This window comes from Mesocricetus auratus, unplaced genomic scaffold, assembly GCF_017639785.1.
Source record: "Mesocricetus auratus isolate SY011 unplaced genomic scaffold, BCM_Maur_2.0 Super-Scaffold_100020, whole genome shotgun sequence".
Taxonomy (NCBI): Eukaryota; Metazoa; Chordata; class Mammalia; order Rodentia; family Cricetidae; genus Mesocricetus; species Mesocricetus auratus.
Genome location: NW_024429201.1, coordinates 11,129,178 through 11,141,836, shown reverse-complemented (window position 1 = coordinate 11,141,836; position 12,659 = coordinate 11,129,178). Strand labels below are relative to the sequence as shown.

At 38.7% G+C, this 12,659-nt stretch overlaps 1 protein-coding gene across 2 annotated transcripts in view; it reads left to right on the top strand.

Moving 5' to 3' along the window:
- The window catches only part of Ercc8 (ERCC excision repair 8, CSA ubiquitin ligase complex subunit), a 37,520-nt gene that overhangs the window by 11,905 nt on the left and 12,956 nt on the right, over positions 1 to 12,659 (top strand). For both annotated transcript variants that reach the window (XM_005065561.4, XM_040729132.1), the window contains 6 exons: positions 633 to 756; positions 4,024 to 4,105; positions 5,671 to 5,739; positions 7,038 to 7,104; positions 10,540 to 10,640; positions 11,192 to 11,316. In XM_005065561.4, the coding sequence (XP_005065618.1) occupies positions 633 to 756; positions 4,024 to 4,105; positions 5,671 to 5,739; positions 7,038 to 7,104; positions 10,540 to 10,640; positions 11,192 to 11,316 (568 nt within the window). The remainder of the gene's footprint in view (positions 1 to 632; positions 757 to 4,023; positions 4,106 to 5,670; positions 5,740 to 7,037; positions 7,105 to 10,539; positions 10,641 to 11,191; positions 11,317 to 12,659) is intronic.

Here is a 12,659-nt window from a genome sequence, read left to right as displayed (position 1 = left end):
CCTCGAACTCACAGAGATCCGCCTGGCTTTGCCTCCCGAGTGCTGGGATTAAAGGCGTGCACCACCACCGCCTGGCAAACACTGTGTCTTTTAAGCAGGACAGCCTTTCACAAGATGATGTATATAGTTGCATGATGGGTTACATGAAACTAGCAGATCCCATTGACACTCACCAATTGCATTCTTTTGTTTCAGAGTAAGTTTCTTGGTAAACAGTATTGTGTGGATTCCCATGGTGGTGTGTGAAGCATCTCACAGTTCTAATAATAATAGTTGAGAAAAGAGTAGCCAAAAGATGTATTTCTTCCAGTAAGGAAAACCATTGCCATCTGCAAGGTGAAAGAAGTCTGCTATAGTTGGCCAATACCCCACCCCCAACTGTATACAATACAAGAATGAGTGGTATCCCATGATATCCAGCATTGTGAGCCTTAGAAGGAGGCAGGCCTCCCAACATCTCACTATGGGACCTTAGTCTGTAGGTGCCTAGACATTCTCTCTCCCCTTCTGAACAGCTAGGACAGGTATGTGTGATATAAGTGTAGTGTACCTATGCCTGCTACTTTTTCATAATAATACATTTGAAACCCACCCAAGTGAGCAGTCTCTAAATTTCAATTGCTGTTTTGTAGAAGCCATCCCGATGTCCACAAATACAGCGTGGAGACTGTTCAGTGGTACCCTCATGACACAGGCATGTTCACATCCAGCTCATTCGATAAAACTCTGAAAGTGTGGGATACAAATACATTGCAGGTAAGTGCATTACAGTCTTTCCAAATTGCTATGTATGATAATGGAAAATTGAACCCTCAACCATATTGGTGTGGTTTCTTGCTAAGATATTCTGTGTGTCAAATATGAAAGCAGTACATTTAAGGAAAACTAGGTGGTGGGCTTATATCCTGGCTAACTAACTTCTGCTGGGTAACACTGTGGCAGTGGGCAAATGCCACAGCACCCTGCATCTCTGTTCCCTCATCTGTAAACGAGGACCAGGATGGCACCTTCTAGAATGGTGTGAGAGTTAAATAAGCCAATATACGTAAGATACCTAGCACAAGGCCTAGCATGTAATTGGCATTCAAAACCTTAGCAAATATCCTAATTATTTGAAAACTTCGAGCTAAGAAATAGAATTGGACTTTTCCTCTCTTGCAGGAAAAGAAAGTTTTTATAATATAGCTTAGTAAAAGTAGATAGTAGAGATGAGAATTACATGATAATTAGTGAAATTTAATTTATAGTGCTCTTCCTCCTCAGCATTTTATCTACCTGCCCGTAAAACCTCTTTATAGAAATGTGACTTCTCTTTACAGTTGGCATTTCCTGGTCTAAATAGTAAATTCTGTGCTAGCCAGAGCTATATAGCAAGAGTCAGTCTCAAAAAAACCACAACGGAATGCAACATGTATGGCAAAGATTAAACACATGTCATTAACTTTCCATTCTGACCACAATGGGTAATTGAGGATTCTCTCCCTCCCACCAGTTCCGAGATAATCACTCAGAGACTTCATATTAATTATAAATGTTTGGTTGATGACTCAGGCTTATTACTAGCTAGTGCTTGCATTTAAATCAACCCATTCCTATAAATCTGTGTATCACCACGTGGCCTGTGGCTTACCAGTGGTGCTCTGGCATGTTGCTCCATGGGCAGCTGCTAGCATCTCCTAGATTCCACCCCTTCTTTTCCTGTATCTCTGCTTGGATTTTTCCGCCTGGCTCTGTTCTGCCTTGCCATAGGCCAAAGCAGCTTTATTTATCAACCAATGAGAGTAATACATATTCACAGCATACAGAAAGACCTCCCATTGACAAAACCTGCAAAGTTTTGTTTAAAGGTTGGTTCTCAGAGGAAAAACGGTTCGTAGAAGTAAATTCAACTTTACAAATACTTTTCACTCTTATGTTTTTATGAACTGCAGGAGACTGAGAAGGCAGGCATTGGAGAGCTTTTAAGAGAAAGAGCAGCAGCTGGTCACGTTGTGTGTGCCTATAAGTCTAGCATTTGGGGGCTAAGGCAGGAAAGGCATGAGTTTGAAGCAAGCGTGGACTATCTTAGGGTAGCAAGATTTTAGCCTTAGAGCAGCAACAACAAAAACACACAAGACTGGGTTCCAGGTTCTGGAATGGGATTTGGATTATTTATTATGTTTGAGGGGTTTACAGGAAATCTGTCTGGAGATAATCGGGAACTGATCTCTTTGTATCTGATGTGGGAGTGAGGTCTACACTGAAAATAGAGATTGTGAATCAGTAATACTTGATTGAAGAGAAAAAGCAGGGTGGCCAGGGTTAATAGGACAGAAGAAGCGGTAACGAATGCTGCAAAAATAGTGAAAAGGAATAGAATAACTAAGTTATCAATGATAGTGAAAAAGTAGTGTGAACAAGAAAAGTGAAACAAAACTAATATTGAGTTAAGAAATGTTAAGTATGGCTTGGAGAGATGACTCTGGTTAGAAGTACTGTCTGCTCTTCCAAGGGACTCGGTTCAGTTCCCAGCACCCTGCTGTCTGTAACTTCAGTTCTAGGGGATTTGACACCCTCACACAGACATGAATGCAATGCACATAAAATAAAATTAAATAAATTATTTTACAAAAATAAATGATAAGTGATTAAAGATTGCTAAAATTGGTTGACATGAAGAAGAGGAAAGAAAATTGAGGGGTGGTAGAGTGAAAACTATTATTTTGTTCTGGGGGATAGTAAGGTGAAGCTGACTTTACTTTTAGTGCTGCTGGGAATGACACAGTGGATAATCACTGCTAGCTTGTAGATTGAGATTGCCAGTGTTGAGGGGGGCAGAGAGATTAGCTTGTGAAATAGGGGAAGGACTGTTTTTTCACAATGGAAATGAAGAGAAAGCTTAAGTATAAGTGACTGGCAGCATGAAAGACTGGGCAATTTCTGATTCAGTGACTTTTATTTTCTCTGAACTAAAAGATCTAATCACCAGTTGTGGTTAAATAGGGATGTTTGTGAACAGTTGAGAAAGTTGGAAATGCTGCAGGATATTGCAGACAATTAGTTTAGTGAAACAGTGCATTATAGGCTGGCAGTCATTAGTGAAGCCTGGTTGCAGTGAATTCAGCTAGGAAAAAGTGGACAGGAGGCAGAGGCAGACACCCACAGCTAAACACTGAACTGAACTCCTGGAACCCAGTGACAGAGAGGGAAGAGTGATGAGCAAAGGGGTCAAGACTGGACTGGTGAAACCCGGAGAAACAGTTGACCTGAACAAGGGCAAGATCTTGGATCCCAGACTGATGGCTGAGAGGTCAACATGGGATTGATCCAGACCCCCTGAATGTGGGTGTCAGTGAGGAGGCCTCGGCAATCTCTGGGGCTTTGGGTAGTAGATCAGTATTCATCCTGGCACACAGATGGATTTTGGGTGCCCATCCTGCAATGGCGGATAATCTCTCAATCTGGAAACTTGGGGGGAGGGCCTGGGCACTCCCTGGAATGAAATGACAGACTCTAGAGATCCATGGAGGGCCTCGCCCTCCCTGGGGAATGGAGTGGGGATCGGGTGGGAGGCTGGGGGATGGGGGGGGCAGCGTGGAGGGGAGGGAGAGGGAGCTGGGACTGACATGTGAAGCAAGCTTGTTTCTAATTTCAATATATAATAAAAAACAAAGTGGGCAGGAAAGAATGCTGGGGACTCTGGGGCTTGCTCAAAAGTTCCAGAGTAGCTGGTGAAGAAAGCCACAAGGATAGATGCTATGGTTACAGATAACAGCAGTTTATCCTTTCAAAAGAGTGTGATTAGCATCCTGGAAACTGAGGCCATGTGGTGCTGAGACACAGAGATGGAGACAGGGATGGTGAGTCAGTGGAGATGCTAGCTTGTTAGAGAGGGATAGTGAGCCAGAGGCTGTCTTTCCTTGATTTCTGGGGTTTGTTATGTTTTAATTGATAAATTGGTAACCATCAATTAGAAATGTCTAAAATTGGGAAAGAAAATTTGTTGCTTTGGCTTTACCCATTTTAACATCCCTTCATTAACAGGCTGCCGATGTGTTTAATTTTGAAGAAACAGTTTATAGTCATCACATGTCTCCAGTGGCCACCAAGCACTGTCTGGTAGCAGGTGTGTACAGCATACTTTTGCCTTTTAGCATATGGAAAACTCTCCCATTTAGTGTTAGTTATGTTTGACAGAAAAACTTTAACCCGGGGAGATTATTTTAAACACTGTAAATGAGTTAAGTCCAGCACATGTGATTATCTAGGATTCGATCCTCTCTCTCCCTTTCTTTTTCCCTTTGCTTTGTTTCCTTCAGAGAACTTGTATCTGTCCCCTGAGGAGTTCTTTTAAATCACTGAACTTTAAGGTATTTAATGTGAGCAAAATATGGCAACTTGGAATGATGAGGTAACTAAATGGGTAGGGCTGTCCACTGCCACACCTAATACCTAGAATTTGATCCCTGGAACCCACACGGTAGGACAGAGCTGACCACAGCAGGTTGTGCTGTAACCTTGACACACCCTGACTATCACACACAAAGTAAATACAATTTTTATAACTTTTCCAGTTCAACACAATAAAAGGAAAACTTTCTCTTTAACATTGTAATTGAAAGCAAATAGGTATTTGTATGAATCTAGTAACAACAACAACAAAAATAATGTATAAAGAAGAAAAGAAATGTTATCCTACTATCGGGTATCTGGTGTCAGGACTCAGTTATTCCTAGGTAGTGCATGAGTCTTCTCACAGCTGTACATCAATCAGCTGCTTCATCTGTAAGAGCTACATACTTCCTGATCTTCCAGATCTGCTCATCTCAGTCACTGTGAACCTTTTCCAACAACCAGAGGGATAGCAATAGCATTAGCGTGGGAAAACTGAGCAGTTGAAATTGGATGGCTTCATGTGATAAGAACCTTACACACACATAAGGTACTGCTAGACATTTCCTCATGGTATTTTGCTGTGAAGTAGCCCTACAGCCTAAGTAGATCTGTAGCTGTTGTAATGAGATCAGGCTGTGGAACACACAGTTCTGCATGAATAAAGCACAAAAACAGGATCATTCCTGTAGTCATAAACATTCAAGGTGATTTAGATGTTTGTAAATGTATTATGACATACATTTTATATTTCTGTGTAAATACAGTGAAAATGTTATAATTCTTTTTGTGTGTGTGTGGTTTTTTTGGTTTTTTTTTTAATTTAAATTAGAAATAAGCTTGTTTTACATGTCAATTCTGGTTGCTTCTCCCTTCCCTCCTCCCCTGCCCCCCCGCTGGCCCCTATCCCATCCCCTTTCTGCTCCCCAGGGAGGGTGAGGCCTTCCATGGGGGACCTTCATATTTATCATATCATTTGGAGCAGGGCCTAGGCCCTTCCCCATGTGTCTAGGCTGAGAGAGTATCCCTCCATGTGGAATGGGCTCCCAAATTCCATTCATATACTAGGGATAAATACTGATCCGCTACCAAAGTCCCCGACACCCACATTCAGGGCATCTAGATCAGTCCTATTCTGGTTTCCCAGCTATCAGTCTGGGGTCCATGAGTTTCCCTTGTTCAGGTCAGCTGTTTCTGTAGGTTAAAATGTTGTAATTCTTACTGGTAATTTTCTGGGATCTTTTCTTATCATTTACAATAAATACTATATAAAATCTTTTCATTTATTTTCTTTAACAGTTGGTACTAGAGGACCCAAGGTACAACTTTGTGATTTAAAGTCTGGATCCTGTTCTCACATTCTCCAGGGTATTTATTTTTAAATTTGGAACTACTACTATGAGTAAACTATTCAGTAAAAAAAAAAAATTTACTAACAATGTGTTCTTTGTAAATGACGTGACTGGTGCCTTTTGTACTAGTTGTTAAGTCAACAGAGAGATAAAAGTCCTTCTGTGCATTATTCTTGTCAAACTGGACTATTGAGACATTTATACGAACAGTGACTGTAAGGGAAACACAGAGGAGATGGGGAATAGAAAACCCAGCTCAGAGCCTTCAGCTGTTTCTATATTTAAAGCAATAAATGAGTAATGGAACTTGCATCATTAGATGTGTCTTATGTCTACTGTTTGATCATGTGACTAATGAGGAAGCTTCATTCTTAATATTTAAAACTCTTCTCAGTACAAATATTTTAGAAAAAGTCTTGAAGCAATACTTTGGGGAAAACTATATTAATATAAATAATTTTATTAATTTTTAGCCATATTAGATCACATAATTCATTAGATCACCTAATTCTAAACAATGAAATGTTGGAATATAATTTAGAAATATACATTTTTTATCAATCACTGAACATAATAATGTCATAAAATTGATGGAATGGATAGCCTTTTTTAATGTTTATTTTATTATTTTATGAGTATGAGTGTTTTCCCTGCATGTATATATGTGCAACCTGTGTGCCTGGTTCCCTTGGATGTCAGATGAACTGGAACTAAGTTACAGTTATGAGCTGCCTTGTGGTTGCTGAGGTCAAACCCCAGCCATCTGCAAAAGCAGCAGGGCTCTTAACCACTGAGTCAGTTCTCCAGTCCAGTGGGTAGCAATGACATTGTTATTAACAATCACTGTGATTGAAAGACTGGGCAGATGAAAATGTCTGATTTGAATAGTTCCATTAGGTAAAGCTATTCTATGAATTTATCATCTGTGTTTTCTAGAAACAAAACTATTAAAATGCTTTTTTCAATCAAGAGTTTTTCTTTTATAACTATAAGAAATTATAAAATATTTTATTTCTTTAAAATGGTTATATTTAATTGCCGTGCATTTCTAATATAGAGATAGATGCTTCGGTTATGTGGACTAGATTGATACAAATTAGTAATTGTATTTTTCCCAAAGCAGAAGCCAATCCTTTTATATTAAAAGGTCCTGGTTTAAGAATGGTCCACCTCTCTTACATTAGTATTTAAACACAGACACTGCAAGTGTAAGAATTGATCCTATCCCTTCACTTGCTATTTGTGCTTGCTGTATTCTGAGTCAGGCAAAATTATTGGCACCTTATAGGACTTTTTATACACTTGTATTTGCAGGTCATAGACAGGAAATACTGGCAGTTTCTTGGTCACCACGCTATGACTATATCTTGGCAACAGCCAGGTAAAGTGTAGCATATTTTGCTTTACTATTAACATTAATAATTAGAGGCATTTCAAAAGATTGCATTTTTATAAGACACATATTTTGTTGTATGTAGTTGTTAGTACCTGAAAATGAAATATTGAGTACCAAATTTCAGTTTTTATCAGCAAAGAGAATTTCCTTTGCATCTTTTGTGTGGGTTATGTGTGCAAGTGCACATGTATGTGTGTGTAAGCCAGGAGTTAACACTGAGTGTCTCATTTACCTTCCTCTATATGTGTCTTCCATAGCCCTGGATGAGCCTTGGGCTCATCAGGTCAGGTGGGTGGGCTGGCTTGTTTCCATATCCCAGCTCTGGGATCACAGAAGCACACAGCTGAACTTGGCTTTTCAGGACCTGCACTCATGTCCTCACACTGCTGCTGCAGGCTTTACCTGTTGACCATCTGCCCAGTGCCCTCTTTTGCGTGATATCCATCTTGAAAGCTTTCACCTTTTAGAACAGAGAAAGCAGGAGAACCTCCGTAGTTGCATAAATCGTCTAGCACTGCTAGTAAAACTTGTTGTTTTACTTGTGGAAGTATAACACTACTCACTTAAGAGTAGCATTTTTTAAGTTTCTTTAGCCCAGAATTTTGCCCTGATATGAAGTACCCATCTATGATTTAGTTTGTTAATATGTAATGGCTACTACCTGTTCCAAATATTGTACTAGAGACACAGGTTAACACCATGATGTCAGAAAGACCCATGCCTACAGAACACACTGGAATGCCTTAGCAGCAGTAGACCTTCAGGAACTAATACTGAAAGAGGTCCAAGAGTTGAGGATGGAGACTGTTCATTGGAGGGAGAAATAACAGTGAAAAGTAGACTTTCAGCAACTCATACAGGAAGAGAGTAGGAGTGTTTGCCCTCTGTGAGGTTGAACGGTGTGAGGGTGGGGCTTGTTTATTGAAGTGTGAAATACAGGCTGTGGGAGAGAGACTGGCTACAAGTACATATAGGACTGCTGGACAGCTGTGCTCAGTTCAAGAAACAGTGACTTTTTTGTTGAGAGGTGGGGTTTAAAGGAAAGTACCTCAACATATGGAAGTTGTGGGACCCCTGCTAAAACAAAGAAAATCACACACAAACACACACACACACACACACACACACACACACACAGAGTAAGAGGTAGGAGGCATCAATGACCTGAGGGGGTAAAGTATGTGATTTCTGAGCTGAGGTACAGTGATGTCTAGATTGTAGCTATCAAAAGACATCTAGGACTGGCAAGATGGCTTAGTAGTGAAGATACTTGCTGCCACGTGAGCCAGCCGAGTTCATTCCCCAGAACCTGTGTGGTGGGAGGAGAGAACCAGCTCATGCAAATTGGCTTGTACTCATGCATGCATGCCTGTATGCATGCATGCACACACATACATGTAAATAAGTAAAATAGAGTTTTTAAGGAATACTAATACTGTTAAGGTCTTTATGAACACATGATAGATGAATGGATCTGATTGGGAGCACATGTTATTACTGGGTGTTTCTTAGAGGAGAAATTGATACATAATCTATCTTTGCCTTTGTTGTATCTACTTTCTAAAAGATAGTAAATATAGTTTTCTAGCAAACACTTATTTGAGCACAAAAGCAAATGAAAATAGATTGTTCTTATTATGTATCTTATTTTCAAACTTTTAATATAAGAAGCGAGATACCTCAAATTGATGCCTAAATAAATGCTTAGACACTGAGATTCCTTAACTGCTTAGCTGTCTAGATAGCATTTGAGAAATAGCAGAAAAATATGTCATAATTAGTGCAATAGGAGATATAACGATAATCGAGGCTATATAGGGAAAAACAATATATTTATTTATCAGGGAGAGAGAGAGTCGTACATACCAGGAGTTAGAAGCGTGGCTGGCTTTTAGGAGAAAAAGAGGGAGGCCCCTTTTTCTTTTACTACCTTTTATCTCTACCTTGACCCCGCCCTGTTGGGCGGGTAGCTTTGTGGGGTTCACTCCTACAATTCCCCTTTTAGTCTAAATAGAAGATTTAAATTTGATATAAACTCAAACATATACAACATATATACATAGAGGGTGATAATTAAGTTATAATCTACTTATCCTAAACTAAACATATCCATTCCACCTAAATTCTAAACTTATCCGAAAGGGATGCCTAAGTCTGAACACCTCCTTCCGGTTCCAACCCTAAATAATTGTAAATTACACTAACAGGGGTAAACTATCCTTTTATGTCAATAGTAGGGAGAGGGGACGTGGAATTCTCAAAGTTACTTCCTGCTGAAGTGGGACGATGAAGTGGGGACCTGTGGGAAAAAATTGTTAGTATAACAAGAGTCTTAAATAGGTCGTTTTGCAGGAGAGGCTTGACTGAAGTTCCGGATTAGATTTTTGATTTTGATTGAAGCTCTTGTCTGAAGCTCTGATCAGATTGTAGAAGATGCACTGTATCAGTTTCTTGGCCTGACGATGTGTCGGGTGATGTAGTTCCAAGCTGGTTTCAGGATGGTGCCTGTCAGGTGGGGTCGATGATGTGGGGCAGTTCAGATGTATCCAGTCGAATCAGGCAGAGTTGGGAAAGTGAATCCACATTGTCTTTCTGAAGCAGTTGAAGATCACTGTCAAGAAATCCCTTTGTCTCTAGAAAACTGAAATATTAATGTTAGTACAGAAATTTTTAACTTTTATGTGTATGAATACTGGAAAAGGCAACCCTGAGGAAGATAATACACATGAAGGAGATTAGAGTTTTAGAAAAATCAAATATACACAGTTGACAGTCCCCATATATGTATGTCTTTTTTTTGATGTTGTTTTTGTCTTATATCAATGGCTCTTTGATATAATACAGAAAGTCTGAATTACATTTTAACAATATGCTTGGGTTTAAAGTAGGAGAGCCAATCCAACTCCAAAGCCAGCAATAATTAAATGAATTGGGACTCAGGCATATTAAGAAGTGGAAGAAATAGAAATTATAATAACACAATACAGAGATGTAGACATTGATAACACATCACATTATTTCATGTTTGGTGGTCCTCTGAGTAGCTATCCTTTTTTCTTTAGGTATCCATATACCTAGGGTTTTTAATTGTCCTGTAAAGACACAAACAGAATACTACCTTTTATCTCTACCTTGACCCCGCCCTGTTGGGCAGGTAGCTTTGTGGGGTTCACTCCTACAAGGAGAAAAGCAGAATTTTGCCCTTGTGTTTTATCTGATAAGGAAAATTACCTTTCTTTGCTCTTTTTTCACTATTTTATGGAACTGTTGAGTTTTGACTGTTAAAAATAAGAATACAATGTAATTGTAGAAATATCTTTGTGCCATAGAGGAAAAACCTCTGTGTTCAAGTTGGTAAAGTAAAGAGTGAAGTCATTACCCTAGCTACATTTGTCAGTTTAAGTGTTTTGTTTTCCTCAGTGCTGACAGTAGAGTGAAATTATGGGATGTGAGAAGAGCATCAGGATGTTTGCTCACTCTTGATCAGCATAATGGGAAGAAGTCACAGGCTGTTGAATCAGGTAACAAAGACCACATCCACATAGAAACACAGCATTTGGGTTTTTATTGAAATCAAATAATAAGTACATATTGACATATTAATAATTAAGTTTTGTAAATGGCATTTACCAAGAATTAGTTTCTAAATCAAACTTGTGGTTTTCTTTCTCCCAAAATCCAAATAACTGTGTGGACTGTTTGCCTTTAAAGTTTCAAACATAAAAACTTCTCATGTAACTGGGTTTGCAAGTATTTTTGCTCTAAGGCCAACTATGCAAATTCAATTTTACACAGTAAGCTACAGTAGATTAAGGAAATAGTAACGTTTTGTACTTTTATGTCACCATAAAAACTACAAGTTGTGGTAAATATAAGTCAACTGTAATCCCTGTGACATTGTGGCTCTATATTCATGATTCTTTTAATGTAGCTTATCTTATTACATAATCTAAAGGTTGGTTAATTTTAAGTATGATCAACTTATATTTTAAGTAATTCATTGGTTATTCTTCAGTGTGTTTAAAATATGCTTAACACAGAAAAAGATGAACTGAATGTGTTTTCATTGCAGCAAATACTGCTCACAATGGGAAAGTTAATGGCTTATGTTTTACAAGTGATGGACTTCACCTGCTCACTGTTGGCACAGACAACCGAATGAGGCTCTGGAATAGCTCCAATGGGGAAAACACACTGGTGAGAGACTATGAAGGACCTTTTCAGTAAATGGATCTGTGGTGCACATCTTTTATACACTTATATACATGTACACTTATGTATATTATATTACGTTTTCTATAGGGGTGACTTCATTTCTTGTCTTGTCACAGCTGTTAATATATTTTGAAAAGATTCTTTAGGTGTGACCAGCTAATTCTCAAGTTAAGGCAAGCCATCCCACCTGGCTTTACTCTGTAGTTAAGAGTAAACTCTGATGTTTCTAATTAAAAAAATTGAGAACTGCTACAGATAAAGTTACCAACGTCAAATTTTACATTTAAAACTAGTCTTATCCTTTTCTTTACACATCCTTTCTAGCTAATAATTCTCTTTAACGTACTTGAGGGGTCGCTTTGACTACTACTATTAGTACTAGTATTTCTAATGCTAACAGCGATATGAATGTCTTTGTGTTTGCCATGATGGGCACAGACCCAGAGGCGTGTCTGCTAGGCAAGCACTCTGCCACTAATTGTATCCCCTACCCTCCCGTGTGACTGTGTGGAGTGGTCCTTTAATCTGTCTGAGTAAGGCTTAGGCAAGATGGAGGGCTAGGAATGGGCTTTCAGTAGAGAAGTGAGAGGGTCGCCCTGGAAAAGTGTTCTACAGTGTGTGTCACAGCTTATGCATTAGGGGTTTGCCAGTGACTCCATATCTAGAAGAGTGCATTTAGAATGGATAATAGAATTTTTAATGGGCTTCATCAAAGTAAATTATTCATAAAGAGATAAGCAATCCTCACTTGAAGGGACTTGAGACACTGATCCCAAAAAGTAAACTCTGGGGAGAAACCCTGTCTTCAAATTTATAAAGGGCTCGTCAGATTAAAAGACAAAATTCCACCCCAATTTACTTAATACTATTTTCAGTTTGGGTGTCATCATTTTGTAAATCAGACATATCAACTGCCTAAAAAACAATTACAAGGTTAAAAACATAGTACTGAGCTGCCCAATAGATAGCAGAGTGTAGTAATAAGCATATGTTTTTGCCTTATTTGTATAAATATGTGGAAGTACACATTTCCAATATGTTTACTTATAAACTATATACAAATATTAAGTCTACATATTAAGCTTAGTAAAACTTAATTTCTTATTTTTTTAGATAACAATATATAGAAATAGATTCTTTTTTTTTTATTTTTCCCTCATACCATGCTTAATGGATCCTTAATGGTTCATTGTATAATCTCCCTGTGGTTTGAAGTCTGGAGACCATGCCTTAAAGTACAGAGCAAATTCCTGCAGAGAACGTTCACAAGGAGACAAGTTTTTTGGCACAGTGACAGAAGAAAAGAATTCAGAGTGGGAATTGGT